Here is a 21,998-nt window from a genome sequence, read left to right on the forward strand (position 1 = left end):
CTCAGTGATTTGAGTTGGTGGTCCTCAGGGGTCTCTGGTGGTCGTCAGTGGTCTCGCACCCGTGTTCGCTGAATGACCCTCTTCTTGCAGGCATACGCAGTACGCTCGCTGGGGATACACCTCTCCATAACAACCTTCTTGATAAGATTGATATCCCCGGGCCTGTTGTCCGGTTGGGTAGGGACTGTACAAGGAACGTAGCAGCATTGTACGTTGCCATGGTCAGTTAGCTTCATTACCTATTATTACCTTGATTAGAAACCCTGTGGGGGAAGGAAAGATGGTTTAGTGTCATGCAGTGATCTTTCGTAAAAGCACAGCAGCATCGAGTTAACAGAGGCCTTGTCCTTTAATGGCTTTTTGAAATTGCAGGACTTGCCGGGAAGGCTTCTTCAGAAATTTCTGCATGCAAAACCCCATGTACGCAATCACTAGGCAAAATTGCTGAGAGAAATTGGCAAGTAGGTATTCGCCTTATGTCGTTCCCGTTCTCCCTCTACTTGTAAGGAGGTGTGAAATGCACAGGGGTTTAGGTGCAGTAACGAAAAAGAGGTCGTCGGTGCCCTGTCCCCCAAATGCAGGGCTAGTGTTGCTATATGAAATACCATGCATTTCGCAGGCTGTGGAGCTGCTGGTCCTTTTCTTAGCAAGAGTCACCAAAGGAAAAAAAACACAAAATTCCTGCTCGGTGTCTATTTTCTTCCATTTCTTTTCAGTTCTCCTTTGCCTTGTAGCCCAGAAACTTGTAGCTTTGGAGGAGAAACATTTCCCTTGCGTTTTGCTCTTTTTCCAGAGGCAGGTCAGACAGGTTCAGGCAGGTGCCAGTGTCGCGGAGCATGCAGCTCCTTCCACAACTCCTCCTTGCTAGCTGCTGCTGAAGCTGCTTTGTTGAAGCCGCTGTCTCTCCTGCCAACCCAAACGGCTTCTTTGATTCCACTTCCCTGCATCTTCACACCCACCCGGAATAACTAGCAACTCTCGCGGTCAAGGGAGATCCTGCTGGGGTCCCTCGCAGACCTGCAGCACACCCTGTGTTGTTTCATGTCTCCTTGGAAGACTTGTAAAGGGAGAGAGCATCAGGCGGCAATGTTTGCTGATGTTGCGAAGCTATTTAGAGCAATGTGAACAGACGATGGTGGGGAGGGAGCCATGCTGCTACAGCCACAACCGTTCAAATAGCGGCCAAGGCGATGCTGTTAAGCAACGCTGTTTCAGGCCTCCATCCTCGGAGGCTTTCTAGACCCCACTGGAGGAACCCCCCAGCATCATGGACTGACATCCTCGCTGGAGCTGCCTGGCGCCGGAGGACGCAGGCCTGGGGCCTCCTGGTGACCTTTCCAACTTGAATGAACCTCTGAGACTGTGATTTCCCTGCTCCTTTTTTCCGCCCTGCTTCCCCCCCCACGCCCCTTGCATCCACCCACATCTGGCCCATTCGTCCACCTTTGGTCCTTCTCAAGGAAGACCCTGTGCGTGATGTTCAGGGTGCCTGTGAGACACCCGTGAAGGGGCCTGCATGATTGAGGAGAGCTGCTGTTCGTTTTCTTCCTGGTTTTCCTCCTCCTGTTCTTCTTCCCCCCGATCTTACTTTTCCTCCTCCCCCTTCCCCTTTCTCCAGTTTATTCTTCTCCTGGTCTTCCTCATCATCTTTTTGCTCATCCTCCTCCTCTTCTTCCTTTCCCTCCTCCTCATCCCCCACTAAATCTAGTTTAAAGCTCTCTGTACAAATCTGGCCGGCCTGTAGCCTAAGTAGCAGTCACGTACAGGAAGCAACCTGGATTTTTTTTCCCCTCCCGCAGCCCAGAGGATGCCACGTTGTTGTCCTCAGACTCAAAGGCAGAGAGAACTCCACAGAAGAGTGGTGGCCAAAGAGTGAGCACAGAGGCAGCTGCAGCCGAAAGCACCTGAGCCCGAGGATGGCAGGGAGCGTGCTGATGTGCAGACAGGTAGGATGCTGAAGGGGTGTCAGAGACTGTTGGAAAGCCACAAATCCCCTGTTTTGTCTCAAAGAACTCATGGTTGGTTTTTTTTGGGGGGGGGGGGGACGGGGGGGCGGTGCGGGCACTGCGGAGGTGAGGCGGTTGTAAAAGAAATCTACCAGACGCGAGTTACCCTAGGTTTGCTTTATTGCAGCGCTGGATGCACGGGGGAAACAGCTCCACCAAACGTGCATACAGGGATTAGCAACACACAGGTTATCTAGACTCAAAATATACATATTCATTATTTTTCCAAGAACAGGCAGTCCTATGATAATCCTTTCTTAGAATCCATTTCTATCTTCTCCTCCCCGTCACGCATGCTCAGTGATTTGAGTTGGTGGTCCTCAGGGGTCTCTGGTGGTCGTCAGTGGTCTCGCACCCGTGTTCGCTGAATGACCCTCTTCTTGCAGGCATACGCAGTACGCTCGCTGGGGATACACCTCTCCATAACAACCTTCTTGATAAGATTGATATCCCCGGGCCTGTTGTCCGGTTGGGTAGGGACTGTACAAGGAACGTAGCAGCATTGTACGTTGCCATGGTCAGTTAGCTTCATTACCTATTATTACCTTGATTAGAAACCCTGTGGGGGAAGGAAAGATGGTTTAGTGTCATGCAGTGATCTTTCGTAAAAGCACAGCAGCATCGAGTTCACAGAGGCCTTGTCCTTTAATGGCTTTTTGAAATTGCAGGACTTGCCGGGAAGGCTTCTTCAGAAATTTCTGCATGCAAAACCCCATGTACGCAATCACTAGGCAAAATTGCTGAGAGAAATTGGCAAGTAGGTATTCGCCTTATGTCGTTCCCGTTCTCCCTCTACTTGTAAGGAGGTGTGAAATGCACAGGGGTTTAGGTGCAGTAACGAAAAAGAGGTCGTCGGTGCCCTGTCCCCCAAATGCAGGGCTAGTGTTGCTATATGAAATACCATGCATTTCGCAGGCTGTGGAGCTGCTGGTCCTTTTCTTAGCAAGAGTCACCAAAGGAAAAAAAACACAAAATTCCTGCTCGGTGTCTATTTTCTTCCATTTCTTTTCAGTTCTCCTTTGCCTTGTAGCCCAGAAACTTGTAGCTTTGGAGGAGAAACATTTCCCTTGCGTTTTGCTCTTTTTCCAGAGGCAGGTCAGACAGGTTCAGGCAGGTGCCAGTGTCGCGGAGCATGCAGCTCCTTCCACAACTCCTCCTTGCTAGCTGCTGCTGAAGCTGCTTTGTTGAAGCCGCTGTCTCTCCTGCCAACCCAAACGGCTTCTTTGATTCCACTTCCCTGCATCTTCACACCCACCCGGAATAACTAGCAACTCTCGCGGTCAAGGGAGATCCTGCTGGGGTCCCTCGCAGACCTGCAGCACACCCTGTGTTGTTTCATGTCTCCTTGGAAGACTTGTAAAGGGAGAGAGCATCAGGCGGCAATGTTTGCTGATGTTGCGAAGCTATTTAGAGCAATGTGAACAGACGATGGTGGGGAGGGAGCCATGCTGCTACAGCCACAACCGTTCAAATAGCGGCCAAGGCGATGCTGTTAAGCAACCCTGTTTCAGGCCTCCATCCTCGGAGGCTTTCTAGACCCCACTGGAGGAACCCCCCAGCATCATGGACTGACATCCTCGCTGGAGCTGCCTGGCGCCGCAGGACGCAGGCCTGGGGCCTCCTGGTGACCTTTCCAACTTGAATGAACCTCTGAGACTGTGACTTCCCTGCTCCTTTTTTCCGCCCTGCTTCCCCCCCCACGCCCCTTGCATCCACCCACATCTGGCCCATTCGTCCACCTTTGGTCCTTCTCAAGGAAGACCCTGTGCGTGATGTTCAGGGTGCCTGTGAGACACCCGTGAAGGGGCGTGCATGATTGAGGAGAGCTGCTGTTCGTTTTCTTCCTGGTTTTCCTCCTCCTGTTCTTCTTCCCCCCGATCTTACTTTTCCTCCTCCCCCTTCCCCTTTCTCCAGTTTATTCTTCTCCTGGTCTTCCTCATCATCTTTTTGCTCATCCTCCTCCTCTTCTTCCTTTCCCTCCTCCTCATCCCCCACTAAATCTAGTTTAAAGCTCTCTGTACAAATCTGGCCGGCCTGTAGCCTAAGTAGCAGTCACGTACAGGAAGCAACCTGGATTTTTTTTCCCCTCCCGCAGCCCAGAGGATGCCACGTTGTTGTCCTCAGACTCAAAGGCAGAGAGAAATCCACAGAAGAGTGGTGGCCAAAGAGTGAGCACAGAGGCAGCTGCAGCCGAAAGCACCTGAGCCCGAGGATGGCAGGGAGCGTGCTGATGTGCAGACAGGTAGGATGCTGAAGGGGTGTCAGAGACTGTTGGAAAGCCACAAATCCCCTGTTTTGTCTCAAAGAACTCATGGTTGGTTTTTTTGGGGGGGGGGGGAAGGGGGGGCGGTGCGGGCACTGCGGAGGTGAGGCGGTTGTAAAAGAAATCTACCAGACGCGAGTTACCCTAGGTTTGCTTTATTGCAGCGCTGGATGCACGGGGGAAACAGCTCCACCAAACGTGCATACAGGGATTACCAACACACAGGTTATCTAGACTCAAAATATACATATTCATTATTTTTCCAAGAACAGGCAGTCCTATGATAATCCTTTCTTAGAATCCATTTCTATCTTCTCCTCCCCGTCACGCATGCTCAGTGATTTGAGTTGGTGGTCCTCAGGGGTCTCTGGTGGTCGTCAGTGGTCTCGCACCCGTGTTCGCTGAATGACCCTCTTCTTGCAGGCATACGCAGTACGCTCGCTGGGGATACACCTCTCCATAACAACCTTCTTGATAAGATTGATATCCCCGGGCCTGTTGTCCGGTTGGGTAGGGACTGTACAAGGAACGTAGCAGCATTGTACGTTGCCATGGTCAGTTAGCTTCATTACCTATTATTACCTTGATTAGAAACCCTGTGGGGGAAGGAAAGATGGTTTAGTGTCATGCAGTGATCTTTCGTAAAAGCACAGCAGCATCGAGTTAACAGAGGCCTTGTCCTTTAATGGCTTTTTGAAATTGCAGGACTTGCCGGGAAGGCTTCTTCAGAAATTTCTGCATGCAAAACCCCATGTACGCAATCACTAGGCAAAATTGCTGAGAGAAATTGGCAAGTAGGTATTCGCCTTATGTCGTTCCCGTTCTCCCTCTACTTGTAAGGAGGTGTGAAATGCACAGGGGTTTAGGTGCAGTAACGAAAAAGAGGTCGTCGGTGCCCTGTCCCCCAAATGCAGGGCTAGTGTTGCTATATGAAATACCATGCATTTCGCAGGCTGTGGAGCTGCTGGTCCTTTTCTTAGCAAGAGTCACCAAAGGAAAAGAAACACAAAATTCCTGCTCGGTGTCTATTTTCTTCCATTTCTTTTCAGTTCTCCTTTGCCTTGTAGCCCAGAAACTTGTAGCTTTGGAGGAGAAACATTTCCCTTGCGTTTTGCTCTTTTTCCAGAGGCAGGTCAGACAGGTTCAGGCAGGTGCCAGTGTCGCGGAGCATGCAGCTCCTTCCACAACTCCTCCTTGCTAGCTGCTGCTGAAGCTGCTTTGTTGAAGCCGCTATCTCTCCTGCCAACCCAAACGGCTTCTTTGATTCCACTTCCCTGCATCTTCACACCCACCCGGAATAACTAGCAACTCTCGCGGTCAAGGGAGATCCTGCTGGGGTCCCTCGCAGACCTGCAGCACACCCTGTGTTGTTTCATGTCTCCTTGGAAGACTTGTAAAGGGAGAGAGCATCAGGCGGCAATGTTTGCTGATGTTGCGAAGCTATTTAGAGCAATGTGAACAGACGATGGTGGGGAGGGAGCCATGCTGCTACAGCCACAACCGTTCAAATAGCGGCCAAGGCGATGCTGTTAAGCAACGCTGTTTCAGGCCTCCATCCTCGGAGGCTTTCTAGACCCCACTGGAGGAACCCCCCAGCATCATGGACTGACATCCTCGCTGGAGCTGCCTGGCGCCGCAGGACGCAGGCCTGGGGCCTCCTGGTGACCTTTCCAACTTGAATGAACCTCTGAGACTGTGACTTCCCTGCTCCTTTTTTCCGCCCTGCTTCCCCCCCCACGCCCCTTGCATCCACCCACATCTGGCCCATTCGTCCACCTTTGGTCCTTCTCAAGGAAGACCCTGTGCGTGATGTTCAGGGTGCCTGTGAGACACCCGTGAAGGGGCGTGCATGATTGAGGAGAGCTGCTGTTCGTTTTCTTCCTGGTTTTCCTCCTCCTGTTCTTCTGCCCCCCGATCTTACTTTTCCTCCTCCCCCTTCCCCTTTCTCCAGTTTATTCTTCTCCTGGTCTTCCTCATCATCTTTTTGCTCCTCCTCCTCCTCTTCTTCCTTTCCCTCCTCCTCATCCCCCACTAAATCTAGTTTAAAGCTCTCTGTACAAATCTGGCCGGCCTGTAGCCTAAGTAGCAGTCACGTACAGGAAGCAACCTGGATTTTTTTTCCCCTCCCGCAGCCCAGAGGATGCCACGTTGTTGTCCTCAGACTCAAAGGCAGAGAGAACTCCACAGAAGAGTGGTGGCCAAAGAGTGAGCACAGAGGCAGCTGCAGCCGAAAGCACCTGAGCCCGAGGATGGCAGGGAGCGTGCTGATGTGCAGACAGGTAGGATGCTGAAGGGGTGTCAGAGACTGTTGGAAAGCCACAAATCCCCTGTTTTGTCTCAAAGAACTCATGGTTGGTTTTTTTTGGGGGGGGGGGAAGGGGGGGCGGTGCGGGCACTGCGGAGGTGAGGCGGTTGTAAAAGAAATCTACCAGACGCGAGTTACCCTAGGTTTGCTTTATTGCAGCGCTGGATGCACGGGGGAAACAGCTCCACCAAACGTGCATACAGGGATTACCAACACACAGGTTATCTAGACTCAAAATATACATATTCATTATTTTTCCAAGAACAGGCAGTCCTATGATAATCCTTTCTTAGAATCCATTTCTATCTTCTCCTCCCCGTCACGCATGCTCAGTGATTTGAGTTGGTGGTCCTCAGGGGTCTCTGGTGGTCGTCAGTGGTCTCGCACCCGTGTTCGCTGAATGACCCTCTTCTTGCAGGCATACGCAGTACGCTCGCTGGGGATACACCTCTCCATAACAACCTTCTTGATAAGATTGATATCCCCGGGCCTGTTGTCCGGTTGGGTAGGGACTGTACAAGGAACGTAGCAGCATTGTACGTTGCCATGGTCAGTTAGCTTCATTACCTATTATTACCTTGATTAGAAACCCCTTTCCCACGATTATAGGCTTTGAAACAGTTCTAGGCCTTAAGCAGCTTTCTAGTTCACATAAGTTTTCTTCTAGCTAAGCTTCTATATTTTTTACAGCGGTGGATTGCTTCCCCCTACCTCCTCTGGTAACTTTCCAGCGGCTGCTTTGGGCGTGCGCCATACACCTTGGACGGAGGAGGAGCTCCCCCCAGCCCAATTCCAGAACTCTGTGGAGACAGACTGCGCAGACAGAACCCCTGAACCTTCTAGAACAATGGACTGCGCAGGTGCAAAGCTCATCTGCGTGTTACCGCCCCAAGGGTGGTCCCTGAGGGGCAGAACAGTAGAAAGGTGAGCATGCGCGCCACACCGGGGTCGACCCACCACCTGTGGACCAAGACCTGCGGACTAAGGAGCCATCCCTGTGACGACATCGCAGCATCCAAGGGTAGTGATACCTATCCTAGCCTCTCCTCTCCTCTCCTTCTTTTCCTTCTGTCCTTCTTTTCTTCTTCTCCTTTCCTCTTAAGAAATTCATGCCTTATAAAACCGGTTGTTGCCTTTGCCAGACCAATTTGCCTAGTTGTCGGTTGTCCTAGTCGCTGCTTATGGCAAGTGTTTTACCCGTTATCCGCACAGTTGCCACTTGTTGACACCTAGCCCCTAGATTGTTAATAAAACTCCGTTATATTGTTCCTCTGAGTCATTCCTGTGGCTCATTGCATTGGCAGCTCCGCTGAGCGGGACTCATGCCTTTGGGGGATGAAAAGATTCACCTCCCTCGCAACCCACCGAGTGCGACGAGACAAGGGGGTTTAATTTCACCTAACCCCAAAACCTCATGGATCCAAGCGCCCCTACGACACTTCATTCCAGATGCAGCTGGGAACATCACCTCGGGTTAAGGTTCTCTAACCCTTGCCATTAGAACACCCTTGAATTCGCTGCTTTTAGCACTAACAAACTAGGCTAAGGAGGGTGACCTTTTTCCAGAGGTTCAGTGACCTTTCCTCAGGTTTCAGTGCACGCTCAGGGAAACAAGCTAGGGATGCTTTCTTTGCTCTTTCCAGAGGCTCATCAGACGTCGCCTGAGGGTTGTGAACATTCCCGCAGCTCGGGCCCCGCTGAGCCTGCTGCCCTGCTGCCCAGCCGCACAGAGGCTTTTCTCCGCTGAGATACCATTTGACCTGGTCTGGTGGGGAAGTTTTGGTCTCGTGCCCTTGCCACTGACAAGTGCAGATCATCTTGTGTACTGGATAACCCTTCTTTTATGATTCTGTGATTTTCTGAGGAAGGTTTCTTAGCTCTGCTGTAGGAGGCGGGTACAATTCCAATCAAGCAGACGCGTTTCAGATGTGCTGTTTCCTTCCTCAAGGGCTTTTCTGGCAGGGGTAGGAACAGAACATGGTTGTCCTGACCCAATCGATTGTGTTTTCCCTTTTCTGCCTTTTCCTCTCAGGAAGATCAGGTGATGAAGAGACACACACCTTTTCAACAGAGACGGTTAGCAGATGGGCTGTCAGTGTCCTTCTACTGCATTTGCCTTGTCACCACAGACTCAACCAAGAACCGTTTGTTCTTCTTCACGGTGAGACCTAGTGGTCTGACGACTTCTGCGTGACATAGTGGCTTAGGAATCCTTCCCAAGGAGGGCACAGGGGTTGCAGAGCACATGGCATCAGAGGACTGACGGGGACAACCAATGTCCATTTTTTGTAGCGGTATAGTTTTTCCCTTTCTTACTGCACAGAAGCCATGTGCCGGCACATTCTTTGGATCTAGTTTGCCCTACTGAATCATCCGCTGTAGTCATGACTTTGAAAGCTCAGCTGACCCCAACGCGCATCATTCCTCATGCTTTTGCTTTCCAGAGCTGCACTCAGAAGGGCCTGCTGACCACGGAAGAGAGGTGGCCGTGCCACGCCAGACAGATGTGCCTCCTGAAAGACCCCTGCTGTGCTCTCCACCGTGGCAGAGCCAGGAGGAGCCACGGCCAGCAAGCAGAAGGAGGAGAGGTATGAGGCAAAGCCAGGCTGACAAACCCTGTTGCAAGGCCTCTCATAAGCAAAACCAGTTTTTGATGCAAAACCAAAGCAGACACATGTAGGAACTGCTCCGCACAGAAAATACAGCACGGTGAGGTTAACTGCAAAATTAGCAAGGCTGCTTCTCTTTAGGCATTGGTTGTGCCTCTTTCCGCTCAAAACGACAATGTTTAGGAACACTGTGCCCTGCAGAAGTAGAATGCAGCAGGAGAGGAGTTGGGAAGGGGGCTGTGAGCAGCAATAGAGTTCAGGTGAGCAGCAAGCCAAGCTTGCCAATGCTGCCTGTGGTAGTGGGATGGGGTGAGTGACAGCCTTGGTGCTCCAGCTGTTCCATGGCACAAGGGGAGCTGCGCTTGCCTGCTCACCTAACAATGCCAACACCCTCCCTCATTCTTGCCAGAGCCCAGCTCTGACGTTGAAAACGTCCAGGCACTGCTCCAACACGGAATGTGCCAGGACGGAAGGCTCTTTCTGGCTCTCACCTTCCCTTGGCACCCCTATTGCGACATGGAGCAATCCCGCGTTTCAACTGCATTCACTGCCGTTCAGATCTGAAGAAGTATTTTTACGGGATTTCACGGGACTTTCTCTGTTTGGTTTGTTTACAGACGTGGCTGGAGGCGATGGACATCCAGCTTCCCAGCTGGGTTCCGGGGTTGACGCGCAGGGAGATGGCATGGGTACGTCATGTACATCACCACTCCCTTCTCCTGAGACCCCGCCTGGAGCACTGCATCCAGCTCCGGGGTCCCCAGGGCAAGAAAGACATGGAGCTGTTAGAGCAGGTCCAGCGGAGGATCCCAGGGCTGGAACAGCTCTCCTGTGCAGAAACGCTGAGAGAGTTGGGGGTGTTCAGCCTGGAGAGGAGAAGGCTCCAGGGAGACCTTACTGCGGCCTTTCGGTATGTAAAGGGGGCTCACGAGAAAGGCACGGAGAGACTTTTTACCAGGGTCTGTAGTGACAGGAGAAGGGGCGAGGGTTTTAAACGGAAAGAGGGCAGGTTTAAATTGGACATGAGGAATAAACGTTTTACGCTGAGGGTGGTGACACGGTGGCACGTGTTGCCTAGAGAAGCGGTGGATTGGGAGTGTTCAAAGTCAGGTTGGAGGGGGCTTTGAGCAACCTGATCTAGTGGAAGATGTCCCTGCCCGTGGCAGGAGGTTGGACAAGGTGATCTTTGAAGGTCCTTTCCAACCCAAACCATGCTATGCTTCTATCCTTTTGCTGCCTACTGGGGGAGGACACAACACCGTGGGAGATGCCTGGGAGGAGTCCCAGGGAGCTAGCGGGCATTGACCTGCCTCCAACATACACAAAACTGCTCAGGTAGCTTCCTTGGAGGAGTCCGGGGCTGCTGAGGTTTTTTCCCTCTCGCAGCAAACGCAAGACAATATCTTTATGTTCCTCTGCGGACATGGACTGCTGTCAGGACACGCTCTGCGGGACAGCCAGCAGCTCTGGGCTCGTGACAGTAGTGCAGCTGCGAAAGGTGCAGGTTGTGTTACGACTGCTGTGAGCAGGAATATGGACCCAGGCCTGTGGTGTCTGGTGATGGGTGCTGAATTGGGCTGTCCCTTTGGCAGTGGCAGGCTGGAAAGCTTCTGGACAGGGGACATATTTGAAGGAGCAGAATCCAAGGGCCAAAGTCCCTCAAAACCCTGCCAAGAGCTACAGAGCACAACCAGGGCAGGAGGGCAGGGACCGGTCACCTTGCCAAGTGCGCACAGATGTGGGAGCAGGGTTGGACCATCAGTGCGAGGGCAGCACAGAGTCATCCACTGCTGATTGATCTGGCACGCTGACATTTTACTGCTTCCTCATTCACTACACAACTTCCCTTGATTTAAATCCCCTGCATAGCCTTTCTGGAGAGGGGAGAGTTAAATGGACCACACAGCTTCTGTGGTGAGGCCTTGCAATTTCCCTGGGACCCCAGGGCCAGTGCTTTGTCACGCCGAGCAGCAGAGAGGGCACAACCTCCGTGAGACCCCTCCTGGTGCCAGACGTGCTCGGGGGAGAGGCCGTCCTGCATCTCCTCGGCTCTCCCCGCATCTCCTGGGGCTCAGAGCCATACCCGTCCACCACGCCAGGCACCCTTCCCATGCCATTGTCACTGCTGTCCCCATCCCTGTGCTCGGCACTGGCCCCAGCCCCACGCTCGACCCTGGCCTCCGCGCTCTATGAGAGCACTACCCCTCAGCTCGGCCCTGGCCCCCCATTCAGTGGGGTCCCCAGCCCCATGCTCAGCAGCACCCACGTCCCATGCTGGCATGGTTTAACCCCGGTAGGCAGCTAAGCCCCACACAGACGCTCACTCACTCTCCTCTGCAGTCTGACGGAGGAGGAGAGAATCAGAGGGGTACAAATGCAAAACCTCATAGGTTGAGATAAAGACAGTTCGCTAAGGAAAACAAAACAAAACAAAACAAAACAAAAAGAAAGCAAGTGATGCAAAAAACCACAGTTGCTCACCACCAGCTGACCGATGCCTAGCCAGTCCAGGAGCAACAACAGCTCGCAATTTCATTGCTGAGCACTTTGCCATAAGGTATGGGACTGGTCATTTGGGGTCAGCTGTCCCGGCTGTGTCCCCTCCCAGCAGCTTGTGCACTCCCAGCCTACTCGCTGGCGGGGCTGTGTGAGAAGCAGAAAAGGCCTTGACACTGTGCACACACTGTTCAGCCATAGCTAAAACATCAGTGTGTTGCCGATGCTCTTTTGCTCACAAATCCAAAACAGGGCACCGTACAAGCTGCTATGAAGAAAATTAACTCTGTCCCATCCAAAACCAGTATCCCATGCTCAGCGCTGTCCCTAACGGCACACTCAGTGAGGTCCCCATCTCTGTGCTTGGTGCCACCCCTGTCACGTGCTTGCAATGTCCACAAGCGCCAAACTTTGCAAGGTCCCTGCCCTTTGCTCAGTACATCCTAGTCCCCACTCTGTACTGTCCACATCCCCGTGCAGTTGGCCCCGTTCCCGTTCCCGTGCTCGGCACTTTAGGCGTGCCTGCGATCACCAAGGTCCCTGCCAGCACGTGCAAGGCTGCCTTGCACAGAAGCCCAGAATGGTTGAGGTTGGAGGGTGTGGCGGTGTGCTCCCCCCACACCTGAAGCCACAGCCACCGGTGGGGGTCACGATGGCTGCATCCAGCTTTCGCTGGACTTTGGGGGACGGATGGCAACACGGCAGCCGGGGGCTGTCTGGAACAGTGACCCAGGGGTCTTGCTGGCACGCAAATACGACTAGCAGTCAATCATCTTACTCGATAAATAGTGGACAGCCCCTCGCCCACTGAGCTCTCCTGCACGGCCGTGGGCTGCACGCCAGGATCTCCCCTTGAGTATTAGGTTACTCCTTGAGGTGGAGAGATTCCTTGCCACAGCAGATCCTCAGTAAGCGATCAATTGCACGCTAAACTTTGAAATCTCAGCTAAGTGATATAAAGGATTGATTGCGCGTATATAATCCTTTAGGCATATACTGTTGATCAAGACTTGCACTAGGACTGGATCCAGCCGCACCTAGACTCAGAGCTCTAGGAAGGAGTTTAGAAAGCAAGGAGGTCCTTTCTGAACCTCATGAGTCAACGGGAGGGTCTCCCCGCCAGTTTTGTCTCGCCCTGTCCTCTCTGCAGTAAATAATCAAGCGTACTTTGCCATCGCATCTTGTTAAACCACTAACCGTTGTCACGTTCGCTACCATACTTTGTTAAATCCCTGGTTTATATCACTAAACATATTGCTGCTGCTCTCTTGCCAGTGAAGCGCATGACTCCACCTGCAACAGAGGAGCCCATCTAGTCCAAGCACCTGCTCAAGCAGGGTCCCCTGGAGCAGGCTGCTCAGGCCCTTATCCCGCTGGCTTGGGCCTGTCTCCAAGGCTGGAAACTCCACAGCCTCTCTGGGCGACCGGTGCCAGCACTGCAGCCCCGTACGGGTGCAAAAGCAGCCACCCCCCTGACTCGGGTGCCGAGGTGGCCGTGTCACAGGGGGCGGCAGGTAGCCGAGGGCACCCCTGCCCATACTGGGGGCACAGACAGACGAGTGCTGGTGATGTCACAGTGGCCACTGTGACCCGTTGCCAAGGCCTGGATAAAGGGCTGCTGGGCTGTGGCCTTGCGACCTGGCGAGGTGAGGAGAGGGCAGGGGAAGAAGGGGCTTGCCCAGGGCTGCCGAGGGAGGAGGGGAGCCGCACTCCTTGGGGCTCCGGGGCCTGCGATACAAGCTCACCGTGTCCCACTGCTCTCTAAGGGTTGGCAGAGGAGTGTGCAGAGGAGAAACCCCGGCACTGCTGCGGCAGAGCCTCTCCAAGCACTTGCTGTCCATGTGCACCACGTTTGCGATGAAGCAGCAGGACCCCGACTCGAGGGAGCAAGGTGAGAGCGAAGTATCCCTCCCCACAGCTCCCCATGGCTGGCAGAGGGGCTGTCAGGGCAGTCTGCATCTGGCCAAGCTAGGCCAGCTAGGCATGGACAGAGCCAGGCTTTGGGGGACGCTTCCCTCAGCCCTGCAGAGGTGCTCATTCCCAGCGGCATTTGCTCTCTCCCCTCCAGCATGCATGCTGTGTCGCCGGGCAGAGGCTGACCCGGATATCTGTGGGTGCAAAAGCGCAAAGAAGGGGCTCTGTGCCCACACCTATTGCCTGGTGAGTTGTCCTGGGGCTCCGTCCGGCTTTCGGCCAGGGATAGTCCCCTCCTTGCTGATCTCATGAGCTCCTGGCCTCCTCTGCTCTGCAGTTCCTTGCCAGCAGGCTTTTTCCACAAGAGAGCAGGAACGGGTTTCTCACTGAGGACACCAGACGCGCAATCCAGGAGGCAGCCCAGAAGGTGAGCATCTGGCAAGAGCCGGGAGGCTTGTAGCAGGAGAGGCTTGCGGGAGCTCCACCTGGAGCCCCGGAAAGAAATCCCAGCCCTTCCACCAGCTCTGGGACAAACGCCTGCTCCCAGCAGCTCCGCAGAGGCTCCGGCACAGGCCAAAGCTTCGTGGACCAGGCCGATCTGCGGGCTGTGAGCCAGCAATGCCCACAGCCTGCGCCCGGCCCGGAGGCATGGGGCCAGCCACGCAGGCCCTGAGCCTGCTGCTGAGGGGGGCTGCTCTGCTCTTTCCAGCGCTGCTTCGTTTGCGGCGAGACGGGCGCCGCCATCACCTGCCAGCAGAAGGGATGCGACCGCAGCTTCCATCTCCCTTGCGCCTCAGAGGGTGAATGTGTCACCCAGTTCTTCGGGCTGTACAGGTAAGGGCTGCCGGCCCTCACGCAGGAGCCTCCCCACCTACCAGCAAGCGAGGAACCCACAGGGACGCTTCCCATCAGCTTGCCACAGCCCGAGCCTGAGCCCGGACAGGAGCTGGGGCTCCTTCACACCTCCTCTGCCCTCCTCGCCGTCACCGGGGAAGGACTCGGCACTTGTCACCTCACCTTGCCCATCCCTTCCATCCTTCTCCCAGGTCCTTCTGCTGGGAGCACCGCCCAGAGCAGGCAGTGCAGGCCGCTCCAGAGCACAACACCACCTGCATCATCTGCCTGGGCCTCGTGGAGGACAAAAAGTCCTACCACACCATGGTGTGCCCAGCATGCCAACACGCCTGGTTCCACCGGACCTGCATCCAGAAGCAGGCTATCCATGCCGGCGTCTGCTTCCGCTGCTTGCGTTGCCAAAGCAAAGATGAGTTCGTGATGGAAATGCTCACCATGGGGATTCGAATCTCCAAGAGGTTCGTTTTTCTCTTCCCGACTCACAAGACGTCAGGCGCAAGCGTGGTGCCAGGCCAGGGCAGGCCTGGCCGCCTGCTGTCCCCTGACTCTTTGTCCTCTGCTGCGTGGAGGAGCTGGCAACAGGGTGTGGGCAGAAGGGCAGGAACGGCCTGGATCTGCCTGATGCTGGGGCAGCCGGGGCTCAAGACTTTCCCTTCCTTCTCCAGCAGACAACCGTCACGGGAGAGCGACCAGGCATTTGGACTGGTGTATCAGAGGCACATCCGCTGCAATGCCAGCAAGTGCCTTTGTCTGGGAGGCAGGGAGCAGGCAGAGGAAGAGGGGTGAGTTGCCAAAGCAGTGATCTAGGGCTCTGCATGGGATCTCTGTCTCCCCACGTGCTCAGGGAGGAAGGACTAAGAAGAAGGGTTCTGCCAGGCAATCCGGTGCTTGCGACACTTTGTCCTCACAACCAGCAACCCCTTTGCTTCCCCAGGTCCTGGCAGATGCTCCTGTGTAGCTCCTGCGCAGCCAAAGGCATCCACAGGCGCTGCTCCTACCTGAGGAACAGCGCAACCACCTGGCAGTGTGACTGCTGTGCTGGCCTGGGCCCTGGTAAGAGGCAAAGCACCCGGGTGTCCCCCGCGCTGGGGCCAGGGGCCAGGCTAGGCCTGGTAGCAGGGACTTAGGTTGGGCTTGGCTTCAGGAGGGCTGTGGGCACCACGATGGCCTCTCCTGCCCCGGGACTGGGTGGCCGTGTTGCTGACCTTCCTGCCCCCCCTCGCAGGCGCCAGTGACAAGTCAGAGCTTGCCAGCATCAGAACCGCCAGCCAGGCGGCATCGGGGCTGTCCCATGGCTCCCTGGTGCCTGAGAGCAGCAGGCCCAGCACCATCACCTACACACCACCGGGGCCATCCCGCAGCTCCCCAGGGCCTGAAAGCAGCAGCCGCTCCAGCCACCTTGGGCCAGACCGCATCCGGCACCGCTCGCGGTTACAACGTCGGGCGCAAAAGCCATACAGCCGGCCTGGCAAACCCCGTGGGACCAGCCACGTGCCAGCTCCAAGCGTCGAGCCGAGCAGCCCCAGCACTGCCTGGCAGATGGCGCTGGGGCTGTTCCTTGGTGTGCTGGCGCTCCAGAGGAGCAGCTCCACCTCTGCCAGCCAGGCAGCGTCGGGGCTGTCCCGTGGCGCTCTGGTGCTCGAGAGCAGCAGCCGCTCCAGCCACCCTGGGCCAGACCGCATCCGACACCGCTCGCGGTTACAACATCGGGCGCAAAAACCATACAGCCGGCCTGGAAGATGCTGCTGACCAGTCATGCGCCAGCCCTGAGTGCTGGCCCCCATGCCCCAGCACAATAAAGTTGGCTGCTCATCTTAGCTGCACTGGGAGATCCCACACTCGTTTGTCCATCATCCTCCTCTGCCCTTCTCAAGGGCCAGTCTTAGGGGATGGGACTGGGGGTCTCCCTGCTCTTCTCCCCCAGGGTTGGCAGCATCTTCCCCAGACCGGAATTCCTCCCTATGAGCTGGCCTTGGCCAGCTGCCCAGCACCTTGCCCATGTGCTTCAGGCCTTGCTGGCCCCGGGAGGCTGCAGTTCAGTGTCACTCCGGAGCAGCGCTTTCCCCCAGTGGCATGCTCACACGCACCCCCCCCTCAGCCCCATTGCACCCCTCCTCTCTACCCCTTCCCCACTCCCCTGCGACAGCTCTCCCCCACCTCCAGGCGCAGCGCCGCCGTCCCACAGGGCACTCCTTGGTTCTTTCTGGACTTGGGGGACTGTCGGCAGGCTTAAGGTGTGCCCCTGGGCTTGGGGGTTTTTCGGGGGGGGGGGTAGCTTCTGAGCCTGGAGGTTGGTGCCAATTTGCAGGGAAACTTCAGGGTTTGGGGATGTTGCTGTGTCGGGTGCATGCTGCCAGGTTTGGGGGGTGCTGCCAGGTGTGGGGTGCCTCTGGATTTAATGTTTGTTCCTGGATTTGGGCAATGCTACCAAGTCTAAGGGTTATCTCTGGTTTGGGGGGGTTGAAAGCAGCACCGGCTCCAGTGGAAACAAGCCCTGCTGTCCCTGCAGCAGTGCCAGCAGTGCATTTCATAAGGTGCTGGGCACCGGTGTGGTCATGCTCCACGCTCTGGCTCGTGGTTTCAGCAGCTCGGGTAGCCGGCTGGCCACCCTGGAGAAGAGCTGGGGTGCCACCCTCAGATGTTTTTCACTTGCTGTGTTTGAGGTGAAATTACGTCTCTCACGTCTGGAGTACTTCAGGAGAGTACACACCACGCTGCCTGCCCCGCCCTGGTAGTAAATGATGTGTTTCTCTTTGGAGTTTAATTGCCTTATTCCTTCTTTTGGTCCTCTGGTGCAGATCACTCGGCGCCAACGGTGCAGGCTGATTGTCGCATTGCGCCTGCTGTTTTGCTTGGCAGTGCTGCAGGAGGGAAGCTGGGCAGTGCTGCTCCACTGCCTGCTGCTGGGGTAGCTGTGGAGGAAAGAGGCTTTAGGAAATCCCTTCCCGAGTGCAGCTGAAGCTCAGGAGGTTTTCTGCCAGTGGAGCTGCTGTGGCACTCACAGCACTTGGCGAGGTCTCGGACTTTTCTTGGGCTCGCTTTAGTTTCTGCTCCGTGTGAGATTGTTGGCAAGCATGGAATCCGCGCAGGCAGCCTGTGCTCCTGGGGAATTGTCTTGTTGCTTTTTGTCACAGAGCGGCTTGTCAGACAACTGTCTAGTGAACGAGGCTTCTAGTGATGGTTTGCTATCTGGATAGCCAGAAAAACAGGAGAGGGATGGAAGTCACTATCTTTAAGCTGGGTGGAATCAGCAACTCGAACTCATGAAATGTCTTGGCACATCTCAGATGAGCTCTGCTAGCATCCTCTGCCTTTAGAGTGATACTGGGTAAGATCAGGAAGCTTTAGTCTCGTGCTAGCTTTTCACCTGCAAACACTTCCATGTACTTCTTCCTGCATCTGCTTTTGTCCCTCTAAAACCAAGAGCTGGTCTCTGGGTCTTCTGCTTTGTAGTCAATGGTATTACTTTTTAGTTTAGTTCATCTGCATTTCTTTCTCTCGCTCCCTCTCTGTCTCGGAGAGCTGAATAAGCTGTTACAGAGAAGATTAACCGGGGGCATATTCCTGCATTAAAGAATACAACGTAGGAGAGAAAGGCAGAAGTGTCTCCTCAGGAGACATCTACAAATGACATCTACAGGCTGTGTAGAAGATGGACCGCTCCGGGCCAGGGTGAGCACCCCTTGACTCACTTGCGCTCCAGTTGCTGATACAAGGCGTGGTGGTGGGGCTGAAACTGCGGAAATCCCTGACCTGAGATGAGGTTGGGGGGGCCATTCCTGTCACACCGAGAACTCCACCAGAAGCTCATGTCACAGTGCCCTTTCTACAGCACACAGCTCTGCCTCCTGAGGCTGGAGAATGTCCTGTTGCCTGGCTTTGTCCCACCCCATCCAGGGACTTCCTCTTCCAGGTCAGAGAGCTTCTCAAGGGCTCAGATGAATCCTTTCCTGGGAGCTTTGGATACCTGCTAGGCAGTCTGTTTTCTTTTGAAGCGACCGACCGACCGATCAGCACAGTTATGCTTATCAAGCCACAAATCTGGTATTTGAGGGCTTGTTGCACCCAGAAATAAAGCAGGCTGCATCCATGTCACACTGGGGATTGTTTTGCACAATGACAGCTGAAGTGAGGCATACAGCATTAAAGGCAGCTGTGGGTTTGACTAGCTGAGCTACATCTCCAAGCCTTCCTACCTCAGCATCTTCTCCAGTGTGGTTAAGAGACGCAGGTACATAAAACATTCCTGGTACGAACAGAGGACATCAGGAAGTGCAGTAGTGGTAAGACACTTTCATTTTTTTTTTTTTTTTTAATGGAATTGCATTCCCACCTCCAGCTTTTGAAGCCACTTTATCTGGCAGTAGCACAGCAGTATTCCTGAGGGTGCAGTTCCACCCGTGGAAACCAATTTGTAGCTTCCCATTTGCTGTGGCAGAGCAGCTCAAACTGGAACTAGCCCTTGCTGCAGAGATGCACCCCATAATGCTGGACACTAGGGTTGTTAGCGAAGACAGTAAGATGAATGACTTCTGGCAGCTGTTTTCCACTGCAGTATCTGCACACTTGACCATCATTTCCCCATCGTTACCGATTTCTTGCTTGTACGTGACATTAATGCTTCAGTTTACCTCCTGGCTCCCTAAGCTTATTTTGCTTGGGTTTTACCAACAGATTGCCAAAACCAATTCACAATCATTCAGCAGGCTGCTGGATTCTTATCTGCATCCTGTCTTTACCAATGCTGATGGGTACCAACCTGCTGCTGCTTACAGGAATCGGACTTCTTGTCACGGATGCTCTATCAGTCCCCAGATACGCAACACTGTGGGGGAAGGAAAGATGGTTTAGTGTCATGCAGTGATCTTTCGTAAAAGCACAGCAGCATCGAGTTAACAGAGGCCTTGTCCTTTAATGGCTTTTTGAAATTGCAGGACTTGCCGGGAAGGCTTCTTCAGAAATTTCTGCATGCAAAACCCCATGTACGCAATCACTAGGCAAAATTGCTGAGAGAAATTGGCAAGTAGGTATTCGCCTTATGTCGTTCCCGTTCTCCCTCTACTTGTAAGGAGGTGTGAAATGCACAGGGGTTTAGTTGCAGTAACGAAAAAGAGGTCGTCGGTGCCCTGTCCCCCAAATGCAGGGCTAGTGTTGCCATATGAAATACCATGCATTTCGCAGGCTGTGGAGCTGCTGGTCCTTTTCTTAGCAAGAGTCACCAAAGGAAAAGAAACAGAAAATTCCTGCTCGGTGTCTATTTTCTTCCATTTCTTTTCAGTTCTCCTTTGCCTTGTAGCCCAGCAACTTGTAGCTTTGGAGGAGAAACATTTCCCTTGCGTTTTGCTCTTTTTCCAGAGGCAGGTCAGACAGGTTCAGGCAGGTGCCAGTGTCGCGGAGCATGCAGCTCCTTCCACAACTCCTCCTTGCTAGCTGCTGCTGAAGCTGCTTTGTTGAAGCCGCTGTCTCTCCTGCCAACCCAAACGGCTTCTTTGATTCCACTTCCCTGCATCTTCACACCCACCCGGAATAACTAGCAACTCTCGCGGTCAAGGGAGATGCTGCTGGGGTCCCTCGCAGACCTGCAGCACACCCTGTGTTGTTTCATGTCTCCTTGGAAGACTTGTAAAGGGAGAGAGCATCAGGCGGCAATGTTTGCTGATGTTGCGAAGCTATTTAGAGCAATGTGAACAGACGATGGTGGGGAGGGAGCCATGCTGCTACAGCCACAACCGTTCAAATAGCGGCCAAGGCGATGCTGTTAAGCAACGCTGTTTCAGGCCTCCATCCTCGGAGGCTTTCTAGACCCCACTGGAGGAACCCCCCAGCATCATGGACTGACATCCTCGCTGGAGCTGCCTGGCGCCGGAGGACGCAGGCCTGGGGCCTCCTGGTGACCTTTCCAACTTGAATGAACCTCTGAGACTGTGATTTCCCTGCTCCTTTTTTCCGCCCTGCTTCCCCCCCCCCGCGCCCCTTGCATCCACCCACATCTGGCCCATTCGTCCACCTTTGGTCCTTCTCAAGGAAGACCCTGTGCGTGATGTTCAGGGTGCCTGTGAGACACCCGTGAAGGGGCCTGCATGATTGAGGAGAGCTGCTGTTCGTTTTCTTCCTGGTTTTCCTCCTCCTGTTCTTCTTCCCCCCGATCTTACTTTTCCTCCTCCCCCTTCCCCTTTCTCCAGTTTATTCTTCTCCTGGTCTTCCTCATCATCTTTTTGCTCCTCCTCCTCCTCTTCTTCCTTTCCCTCCTCCTCATCCCCCACTAAATCTAGTTTAAAGCTCTCTGTACAAATCTGGCCGGCCTGTAGCCTAAGTAGCAGTCACGTACAGGAAGCAACCTGGATTTTTTTTCCCCTCCCGCAGCCCAGAGGATGCCACGTTGTTGTCCTCAGACTCAAAGGCAGAGAGAAATCCACAGAAGAGTGGTGGCCAAACAGTGAGCACAGAGGCAGCTGCAGCCGAAAGCACCTGAGCCCGAGGATGGCAGGGAGCGTGCTGATGTGCAGACAGGTAGGATGCTGAAGGGGTGTCAGAGACTGTTGGAAAGCCACAAATCCCCTGTTTTGTCTCAAAGAACTCATGGTTGTTTTGGGGGGGGGAAGGGGGGGCGGTGCGGGCACTGCGGAGGTGAGGCGGTTGTAAAAGAAATCTACCAGACGCGAGTTACCCTAGGTTTGCTTTATTGCAGCGCTGGATGCACGGGGGAAATAGCTCCACCAAACGTGCATACAGGGATTACCAACACACAGGTTATCTAGACTCAAAATATACATATTCATTATTTTTCCAAGAACAGGCAGTCCTATGATAATCCTTTCTTAGAATCCATTTCTATCTTCTCCTCCCCGTCACGCATACTCAGTGATTTGAGTTGGTGGTCCTCAGGGGTCTCTGGTGGTCGTCAGTGGTCTTGCCCCCGTGTTCGCTGAATGACCCTCTTCTTGCAGGCATGCGCAGTATGCTCGCTGGGGATACACCTCTCCATAACAACCTTCTTGATAAGATTGATATTCCCGGGCCTGTTGTCCGGGTGGGTAGGGACTGTACAAGGAACGTAGCAGCATTGTACGTTGCCATGGTCAGTTAGCTTCATTACCTATTATTACCTTGATTAGAAACCCCTTTCCCACGATTATAGGCTTTGAAACAGTTCTAGGCCTTAAGCAGCTTTCTAGTTCACATAAGTTTTCCTCTAGCTAAGCTTCTATATTTTTTACAGCGGTGGATTGCTTCCCCCTACCTCCTCTGGTAACTTTCCAGTGGCTGCTTTGGCCGTGCGCCATACACCTTGGACGGAGGAGGAGCTCCCCCCAGCCCAATTCCAGAACTCTGTGGAGACAGACTGCGCAGACAGAACCCCTGAACCTTCTAAACAATGGACTGCGCAGGTGCAAAGCTCATCTGTGTGTTACCGCCCCAAGGGTGGTCCCTGAGGGGCAGAACAGTAGAAAGGTGAGCATGCACGCCACACCGGGGTCGACCCACCACCTGTGGACCAAGACCTGCGGACTAAGGAGCCATCCCTGTGACGACATCGCAGCATCCAAGGG

General features: G+C 54.1%; 1 protein-coding gene across 1 annotated transcript; it reads left to right on the plus strand.

Annotated features, from left to right (window-relative positions):
* The first annotated feature begins 8,381 nt into the window (after positions 1-8,381).
* On the plus strand, positions 8,382-16,197 carry LOC129200009 (uncharacterized). The gene is made up of 9 exons (XM_054811266.1): positions 8,382-8,735; positions 9,019-9,162; positions 9,801-9,967; positions 13,446-13,570; positions 14,280-14,427; positions 14,640-14,906; positions 15,117-15,230; positions 15,383-15,501; positions 15,674-16,197. Exons 1-9 carry the CDS (start codon positions 8,619-8,621, stop codon positions 16,195-16,197), a joined length of 1,725 nt encoding a protein of 574 aa, XP_054667241.1. The 5' UTR covers positions 8,382-8,618.
* The last annotated feature ends 5,801 nt before the right edge of the window (positions 16,198-21,998 follow it).

Source organism: Grus americana, assembly GCF_028858705.1.
Source record: "Grus americana isolate bGruAme1 chromosome 26 unlocalized genomic scaffold, bGruAme1.mat SUPER_26_unloc_1, whole genome shotgun sequence".
NCBI lineage: Eukaryota > Metazoa > Chordata > Aves > Gruiformes > Gruidae > Grus > Grus americana.

What these genes read in the sequence shown, in the direction of transcription:
- LOC129200009 (XM_054811266.1), top strand. Translation starts at nt 8,619, where the DNA reads ATGAAGAGACACACACCTTTTCAACAGAGACGGTTAGCAGATGGGCTG. An exon ending in AGCAAGCAGAAGGAGGAGAG is followed by an intron (nt 9,163 to 9,800) that starts GTATGAGGCAAA and finishes GTTTGTTTACAG; the next exon opens with ACGTGGCTGGAGGCGATGGA. An exon ending in CAGTTCTTCGGGCTGTACAG is followed by an intron (nt 14,428 to 14,639) that starts GTAAGGGCTGCC and finishes TCCTTCTCCCAG; the next exon opens with GTCCTTCTGCTGGGAGCACC.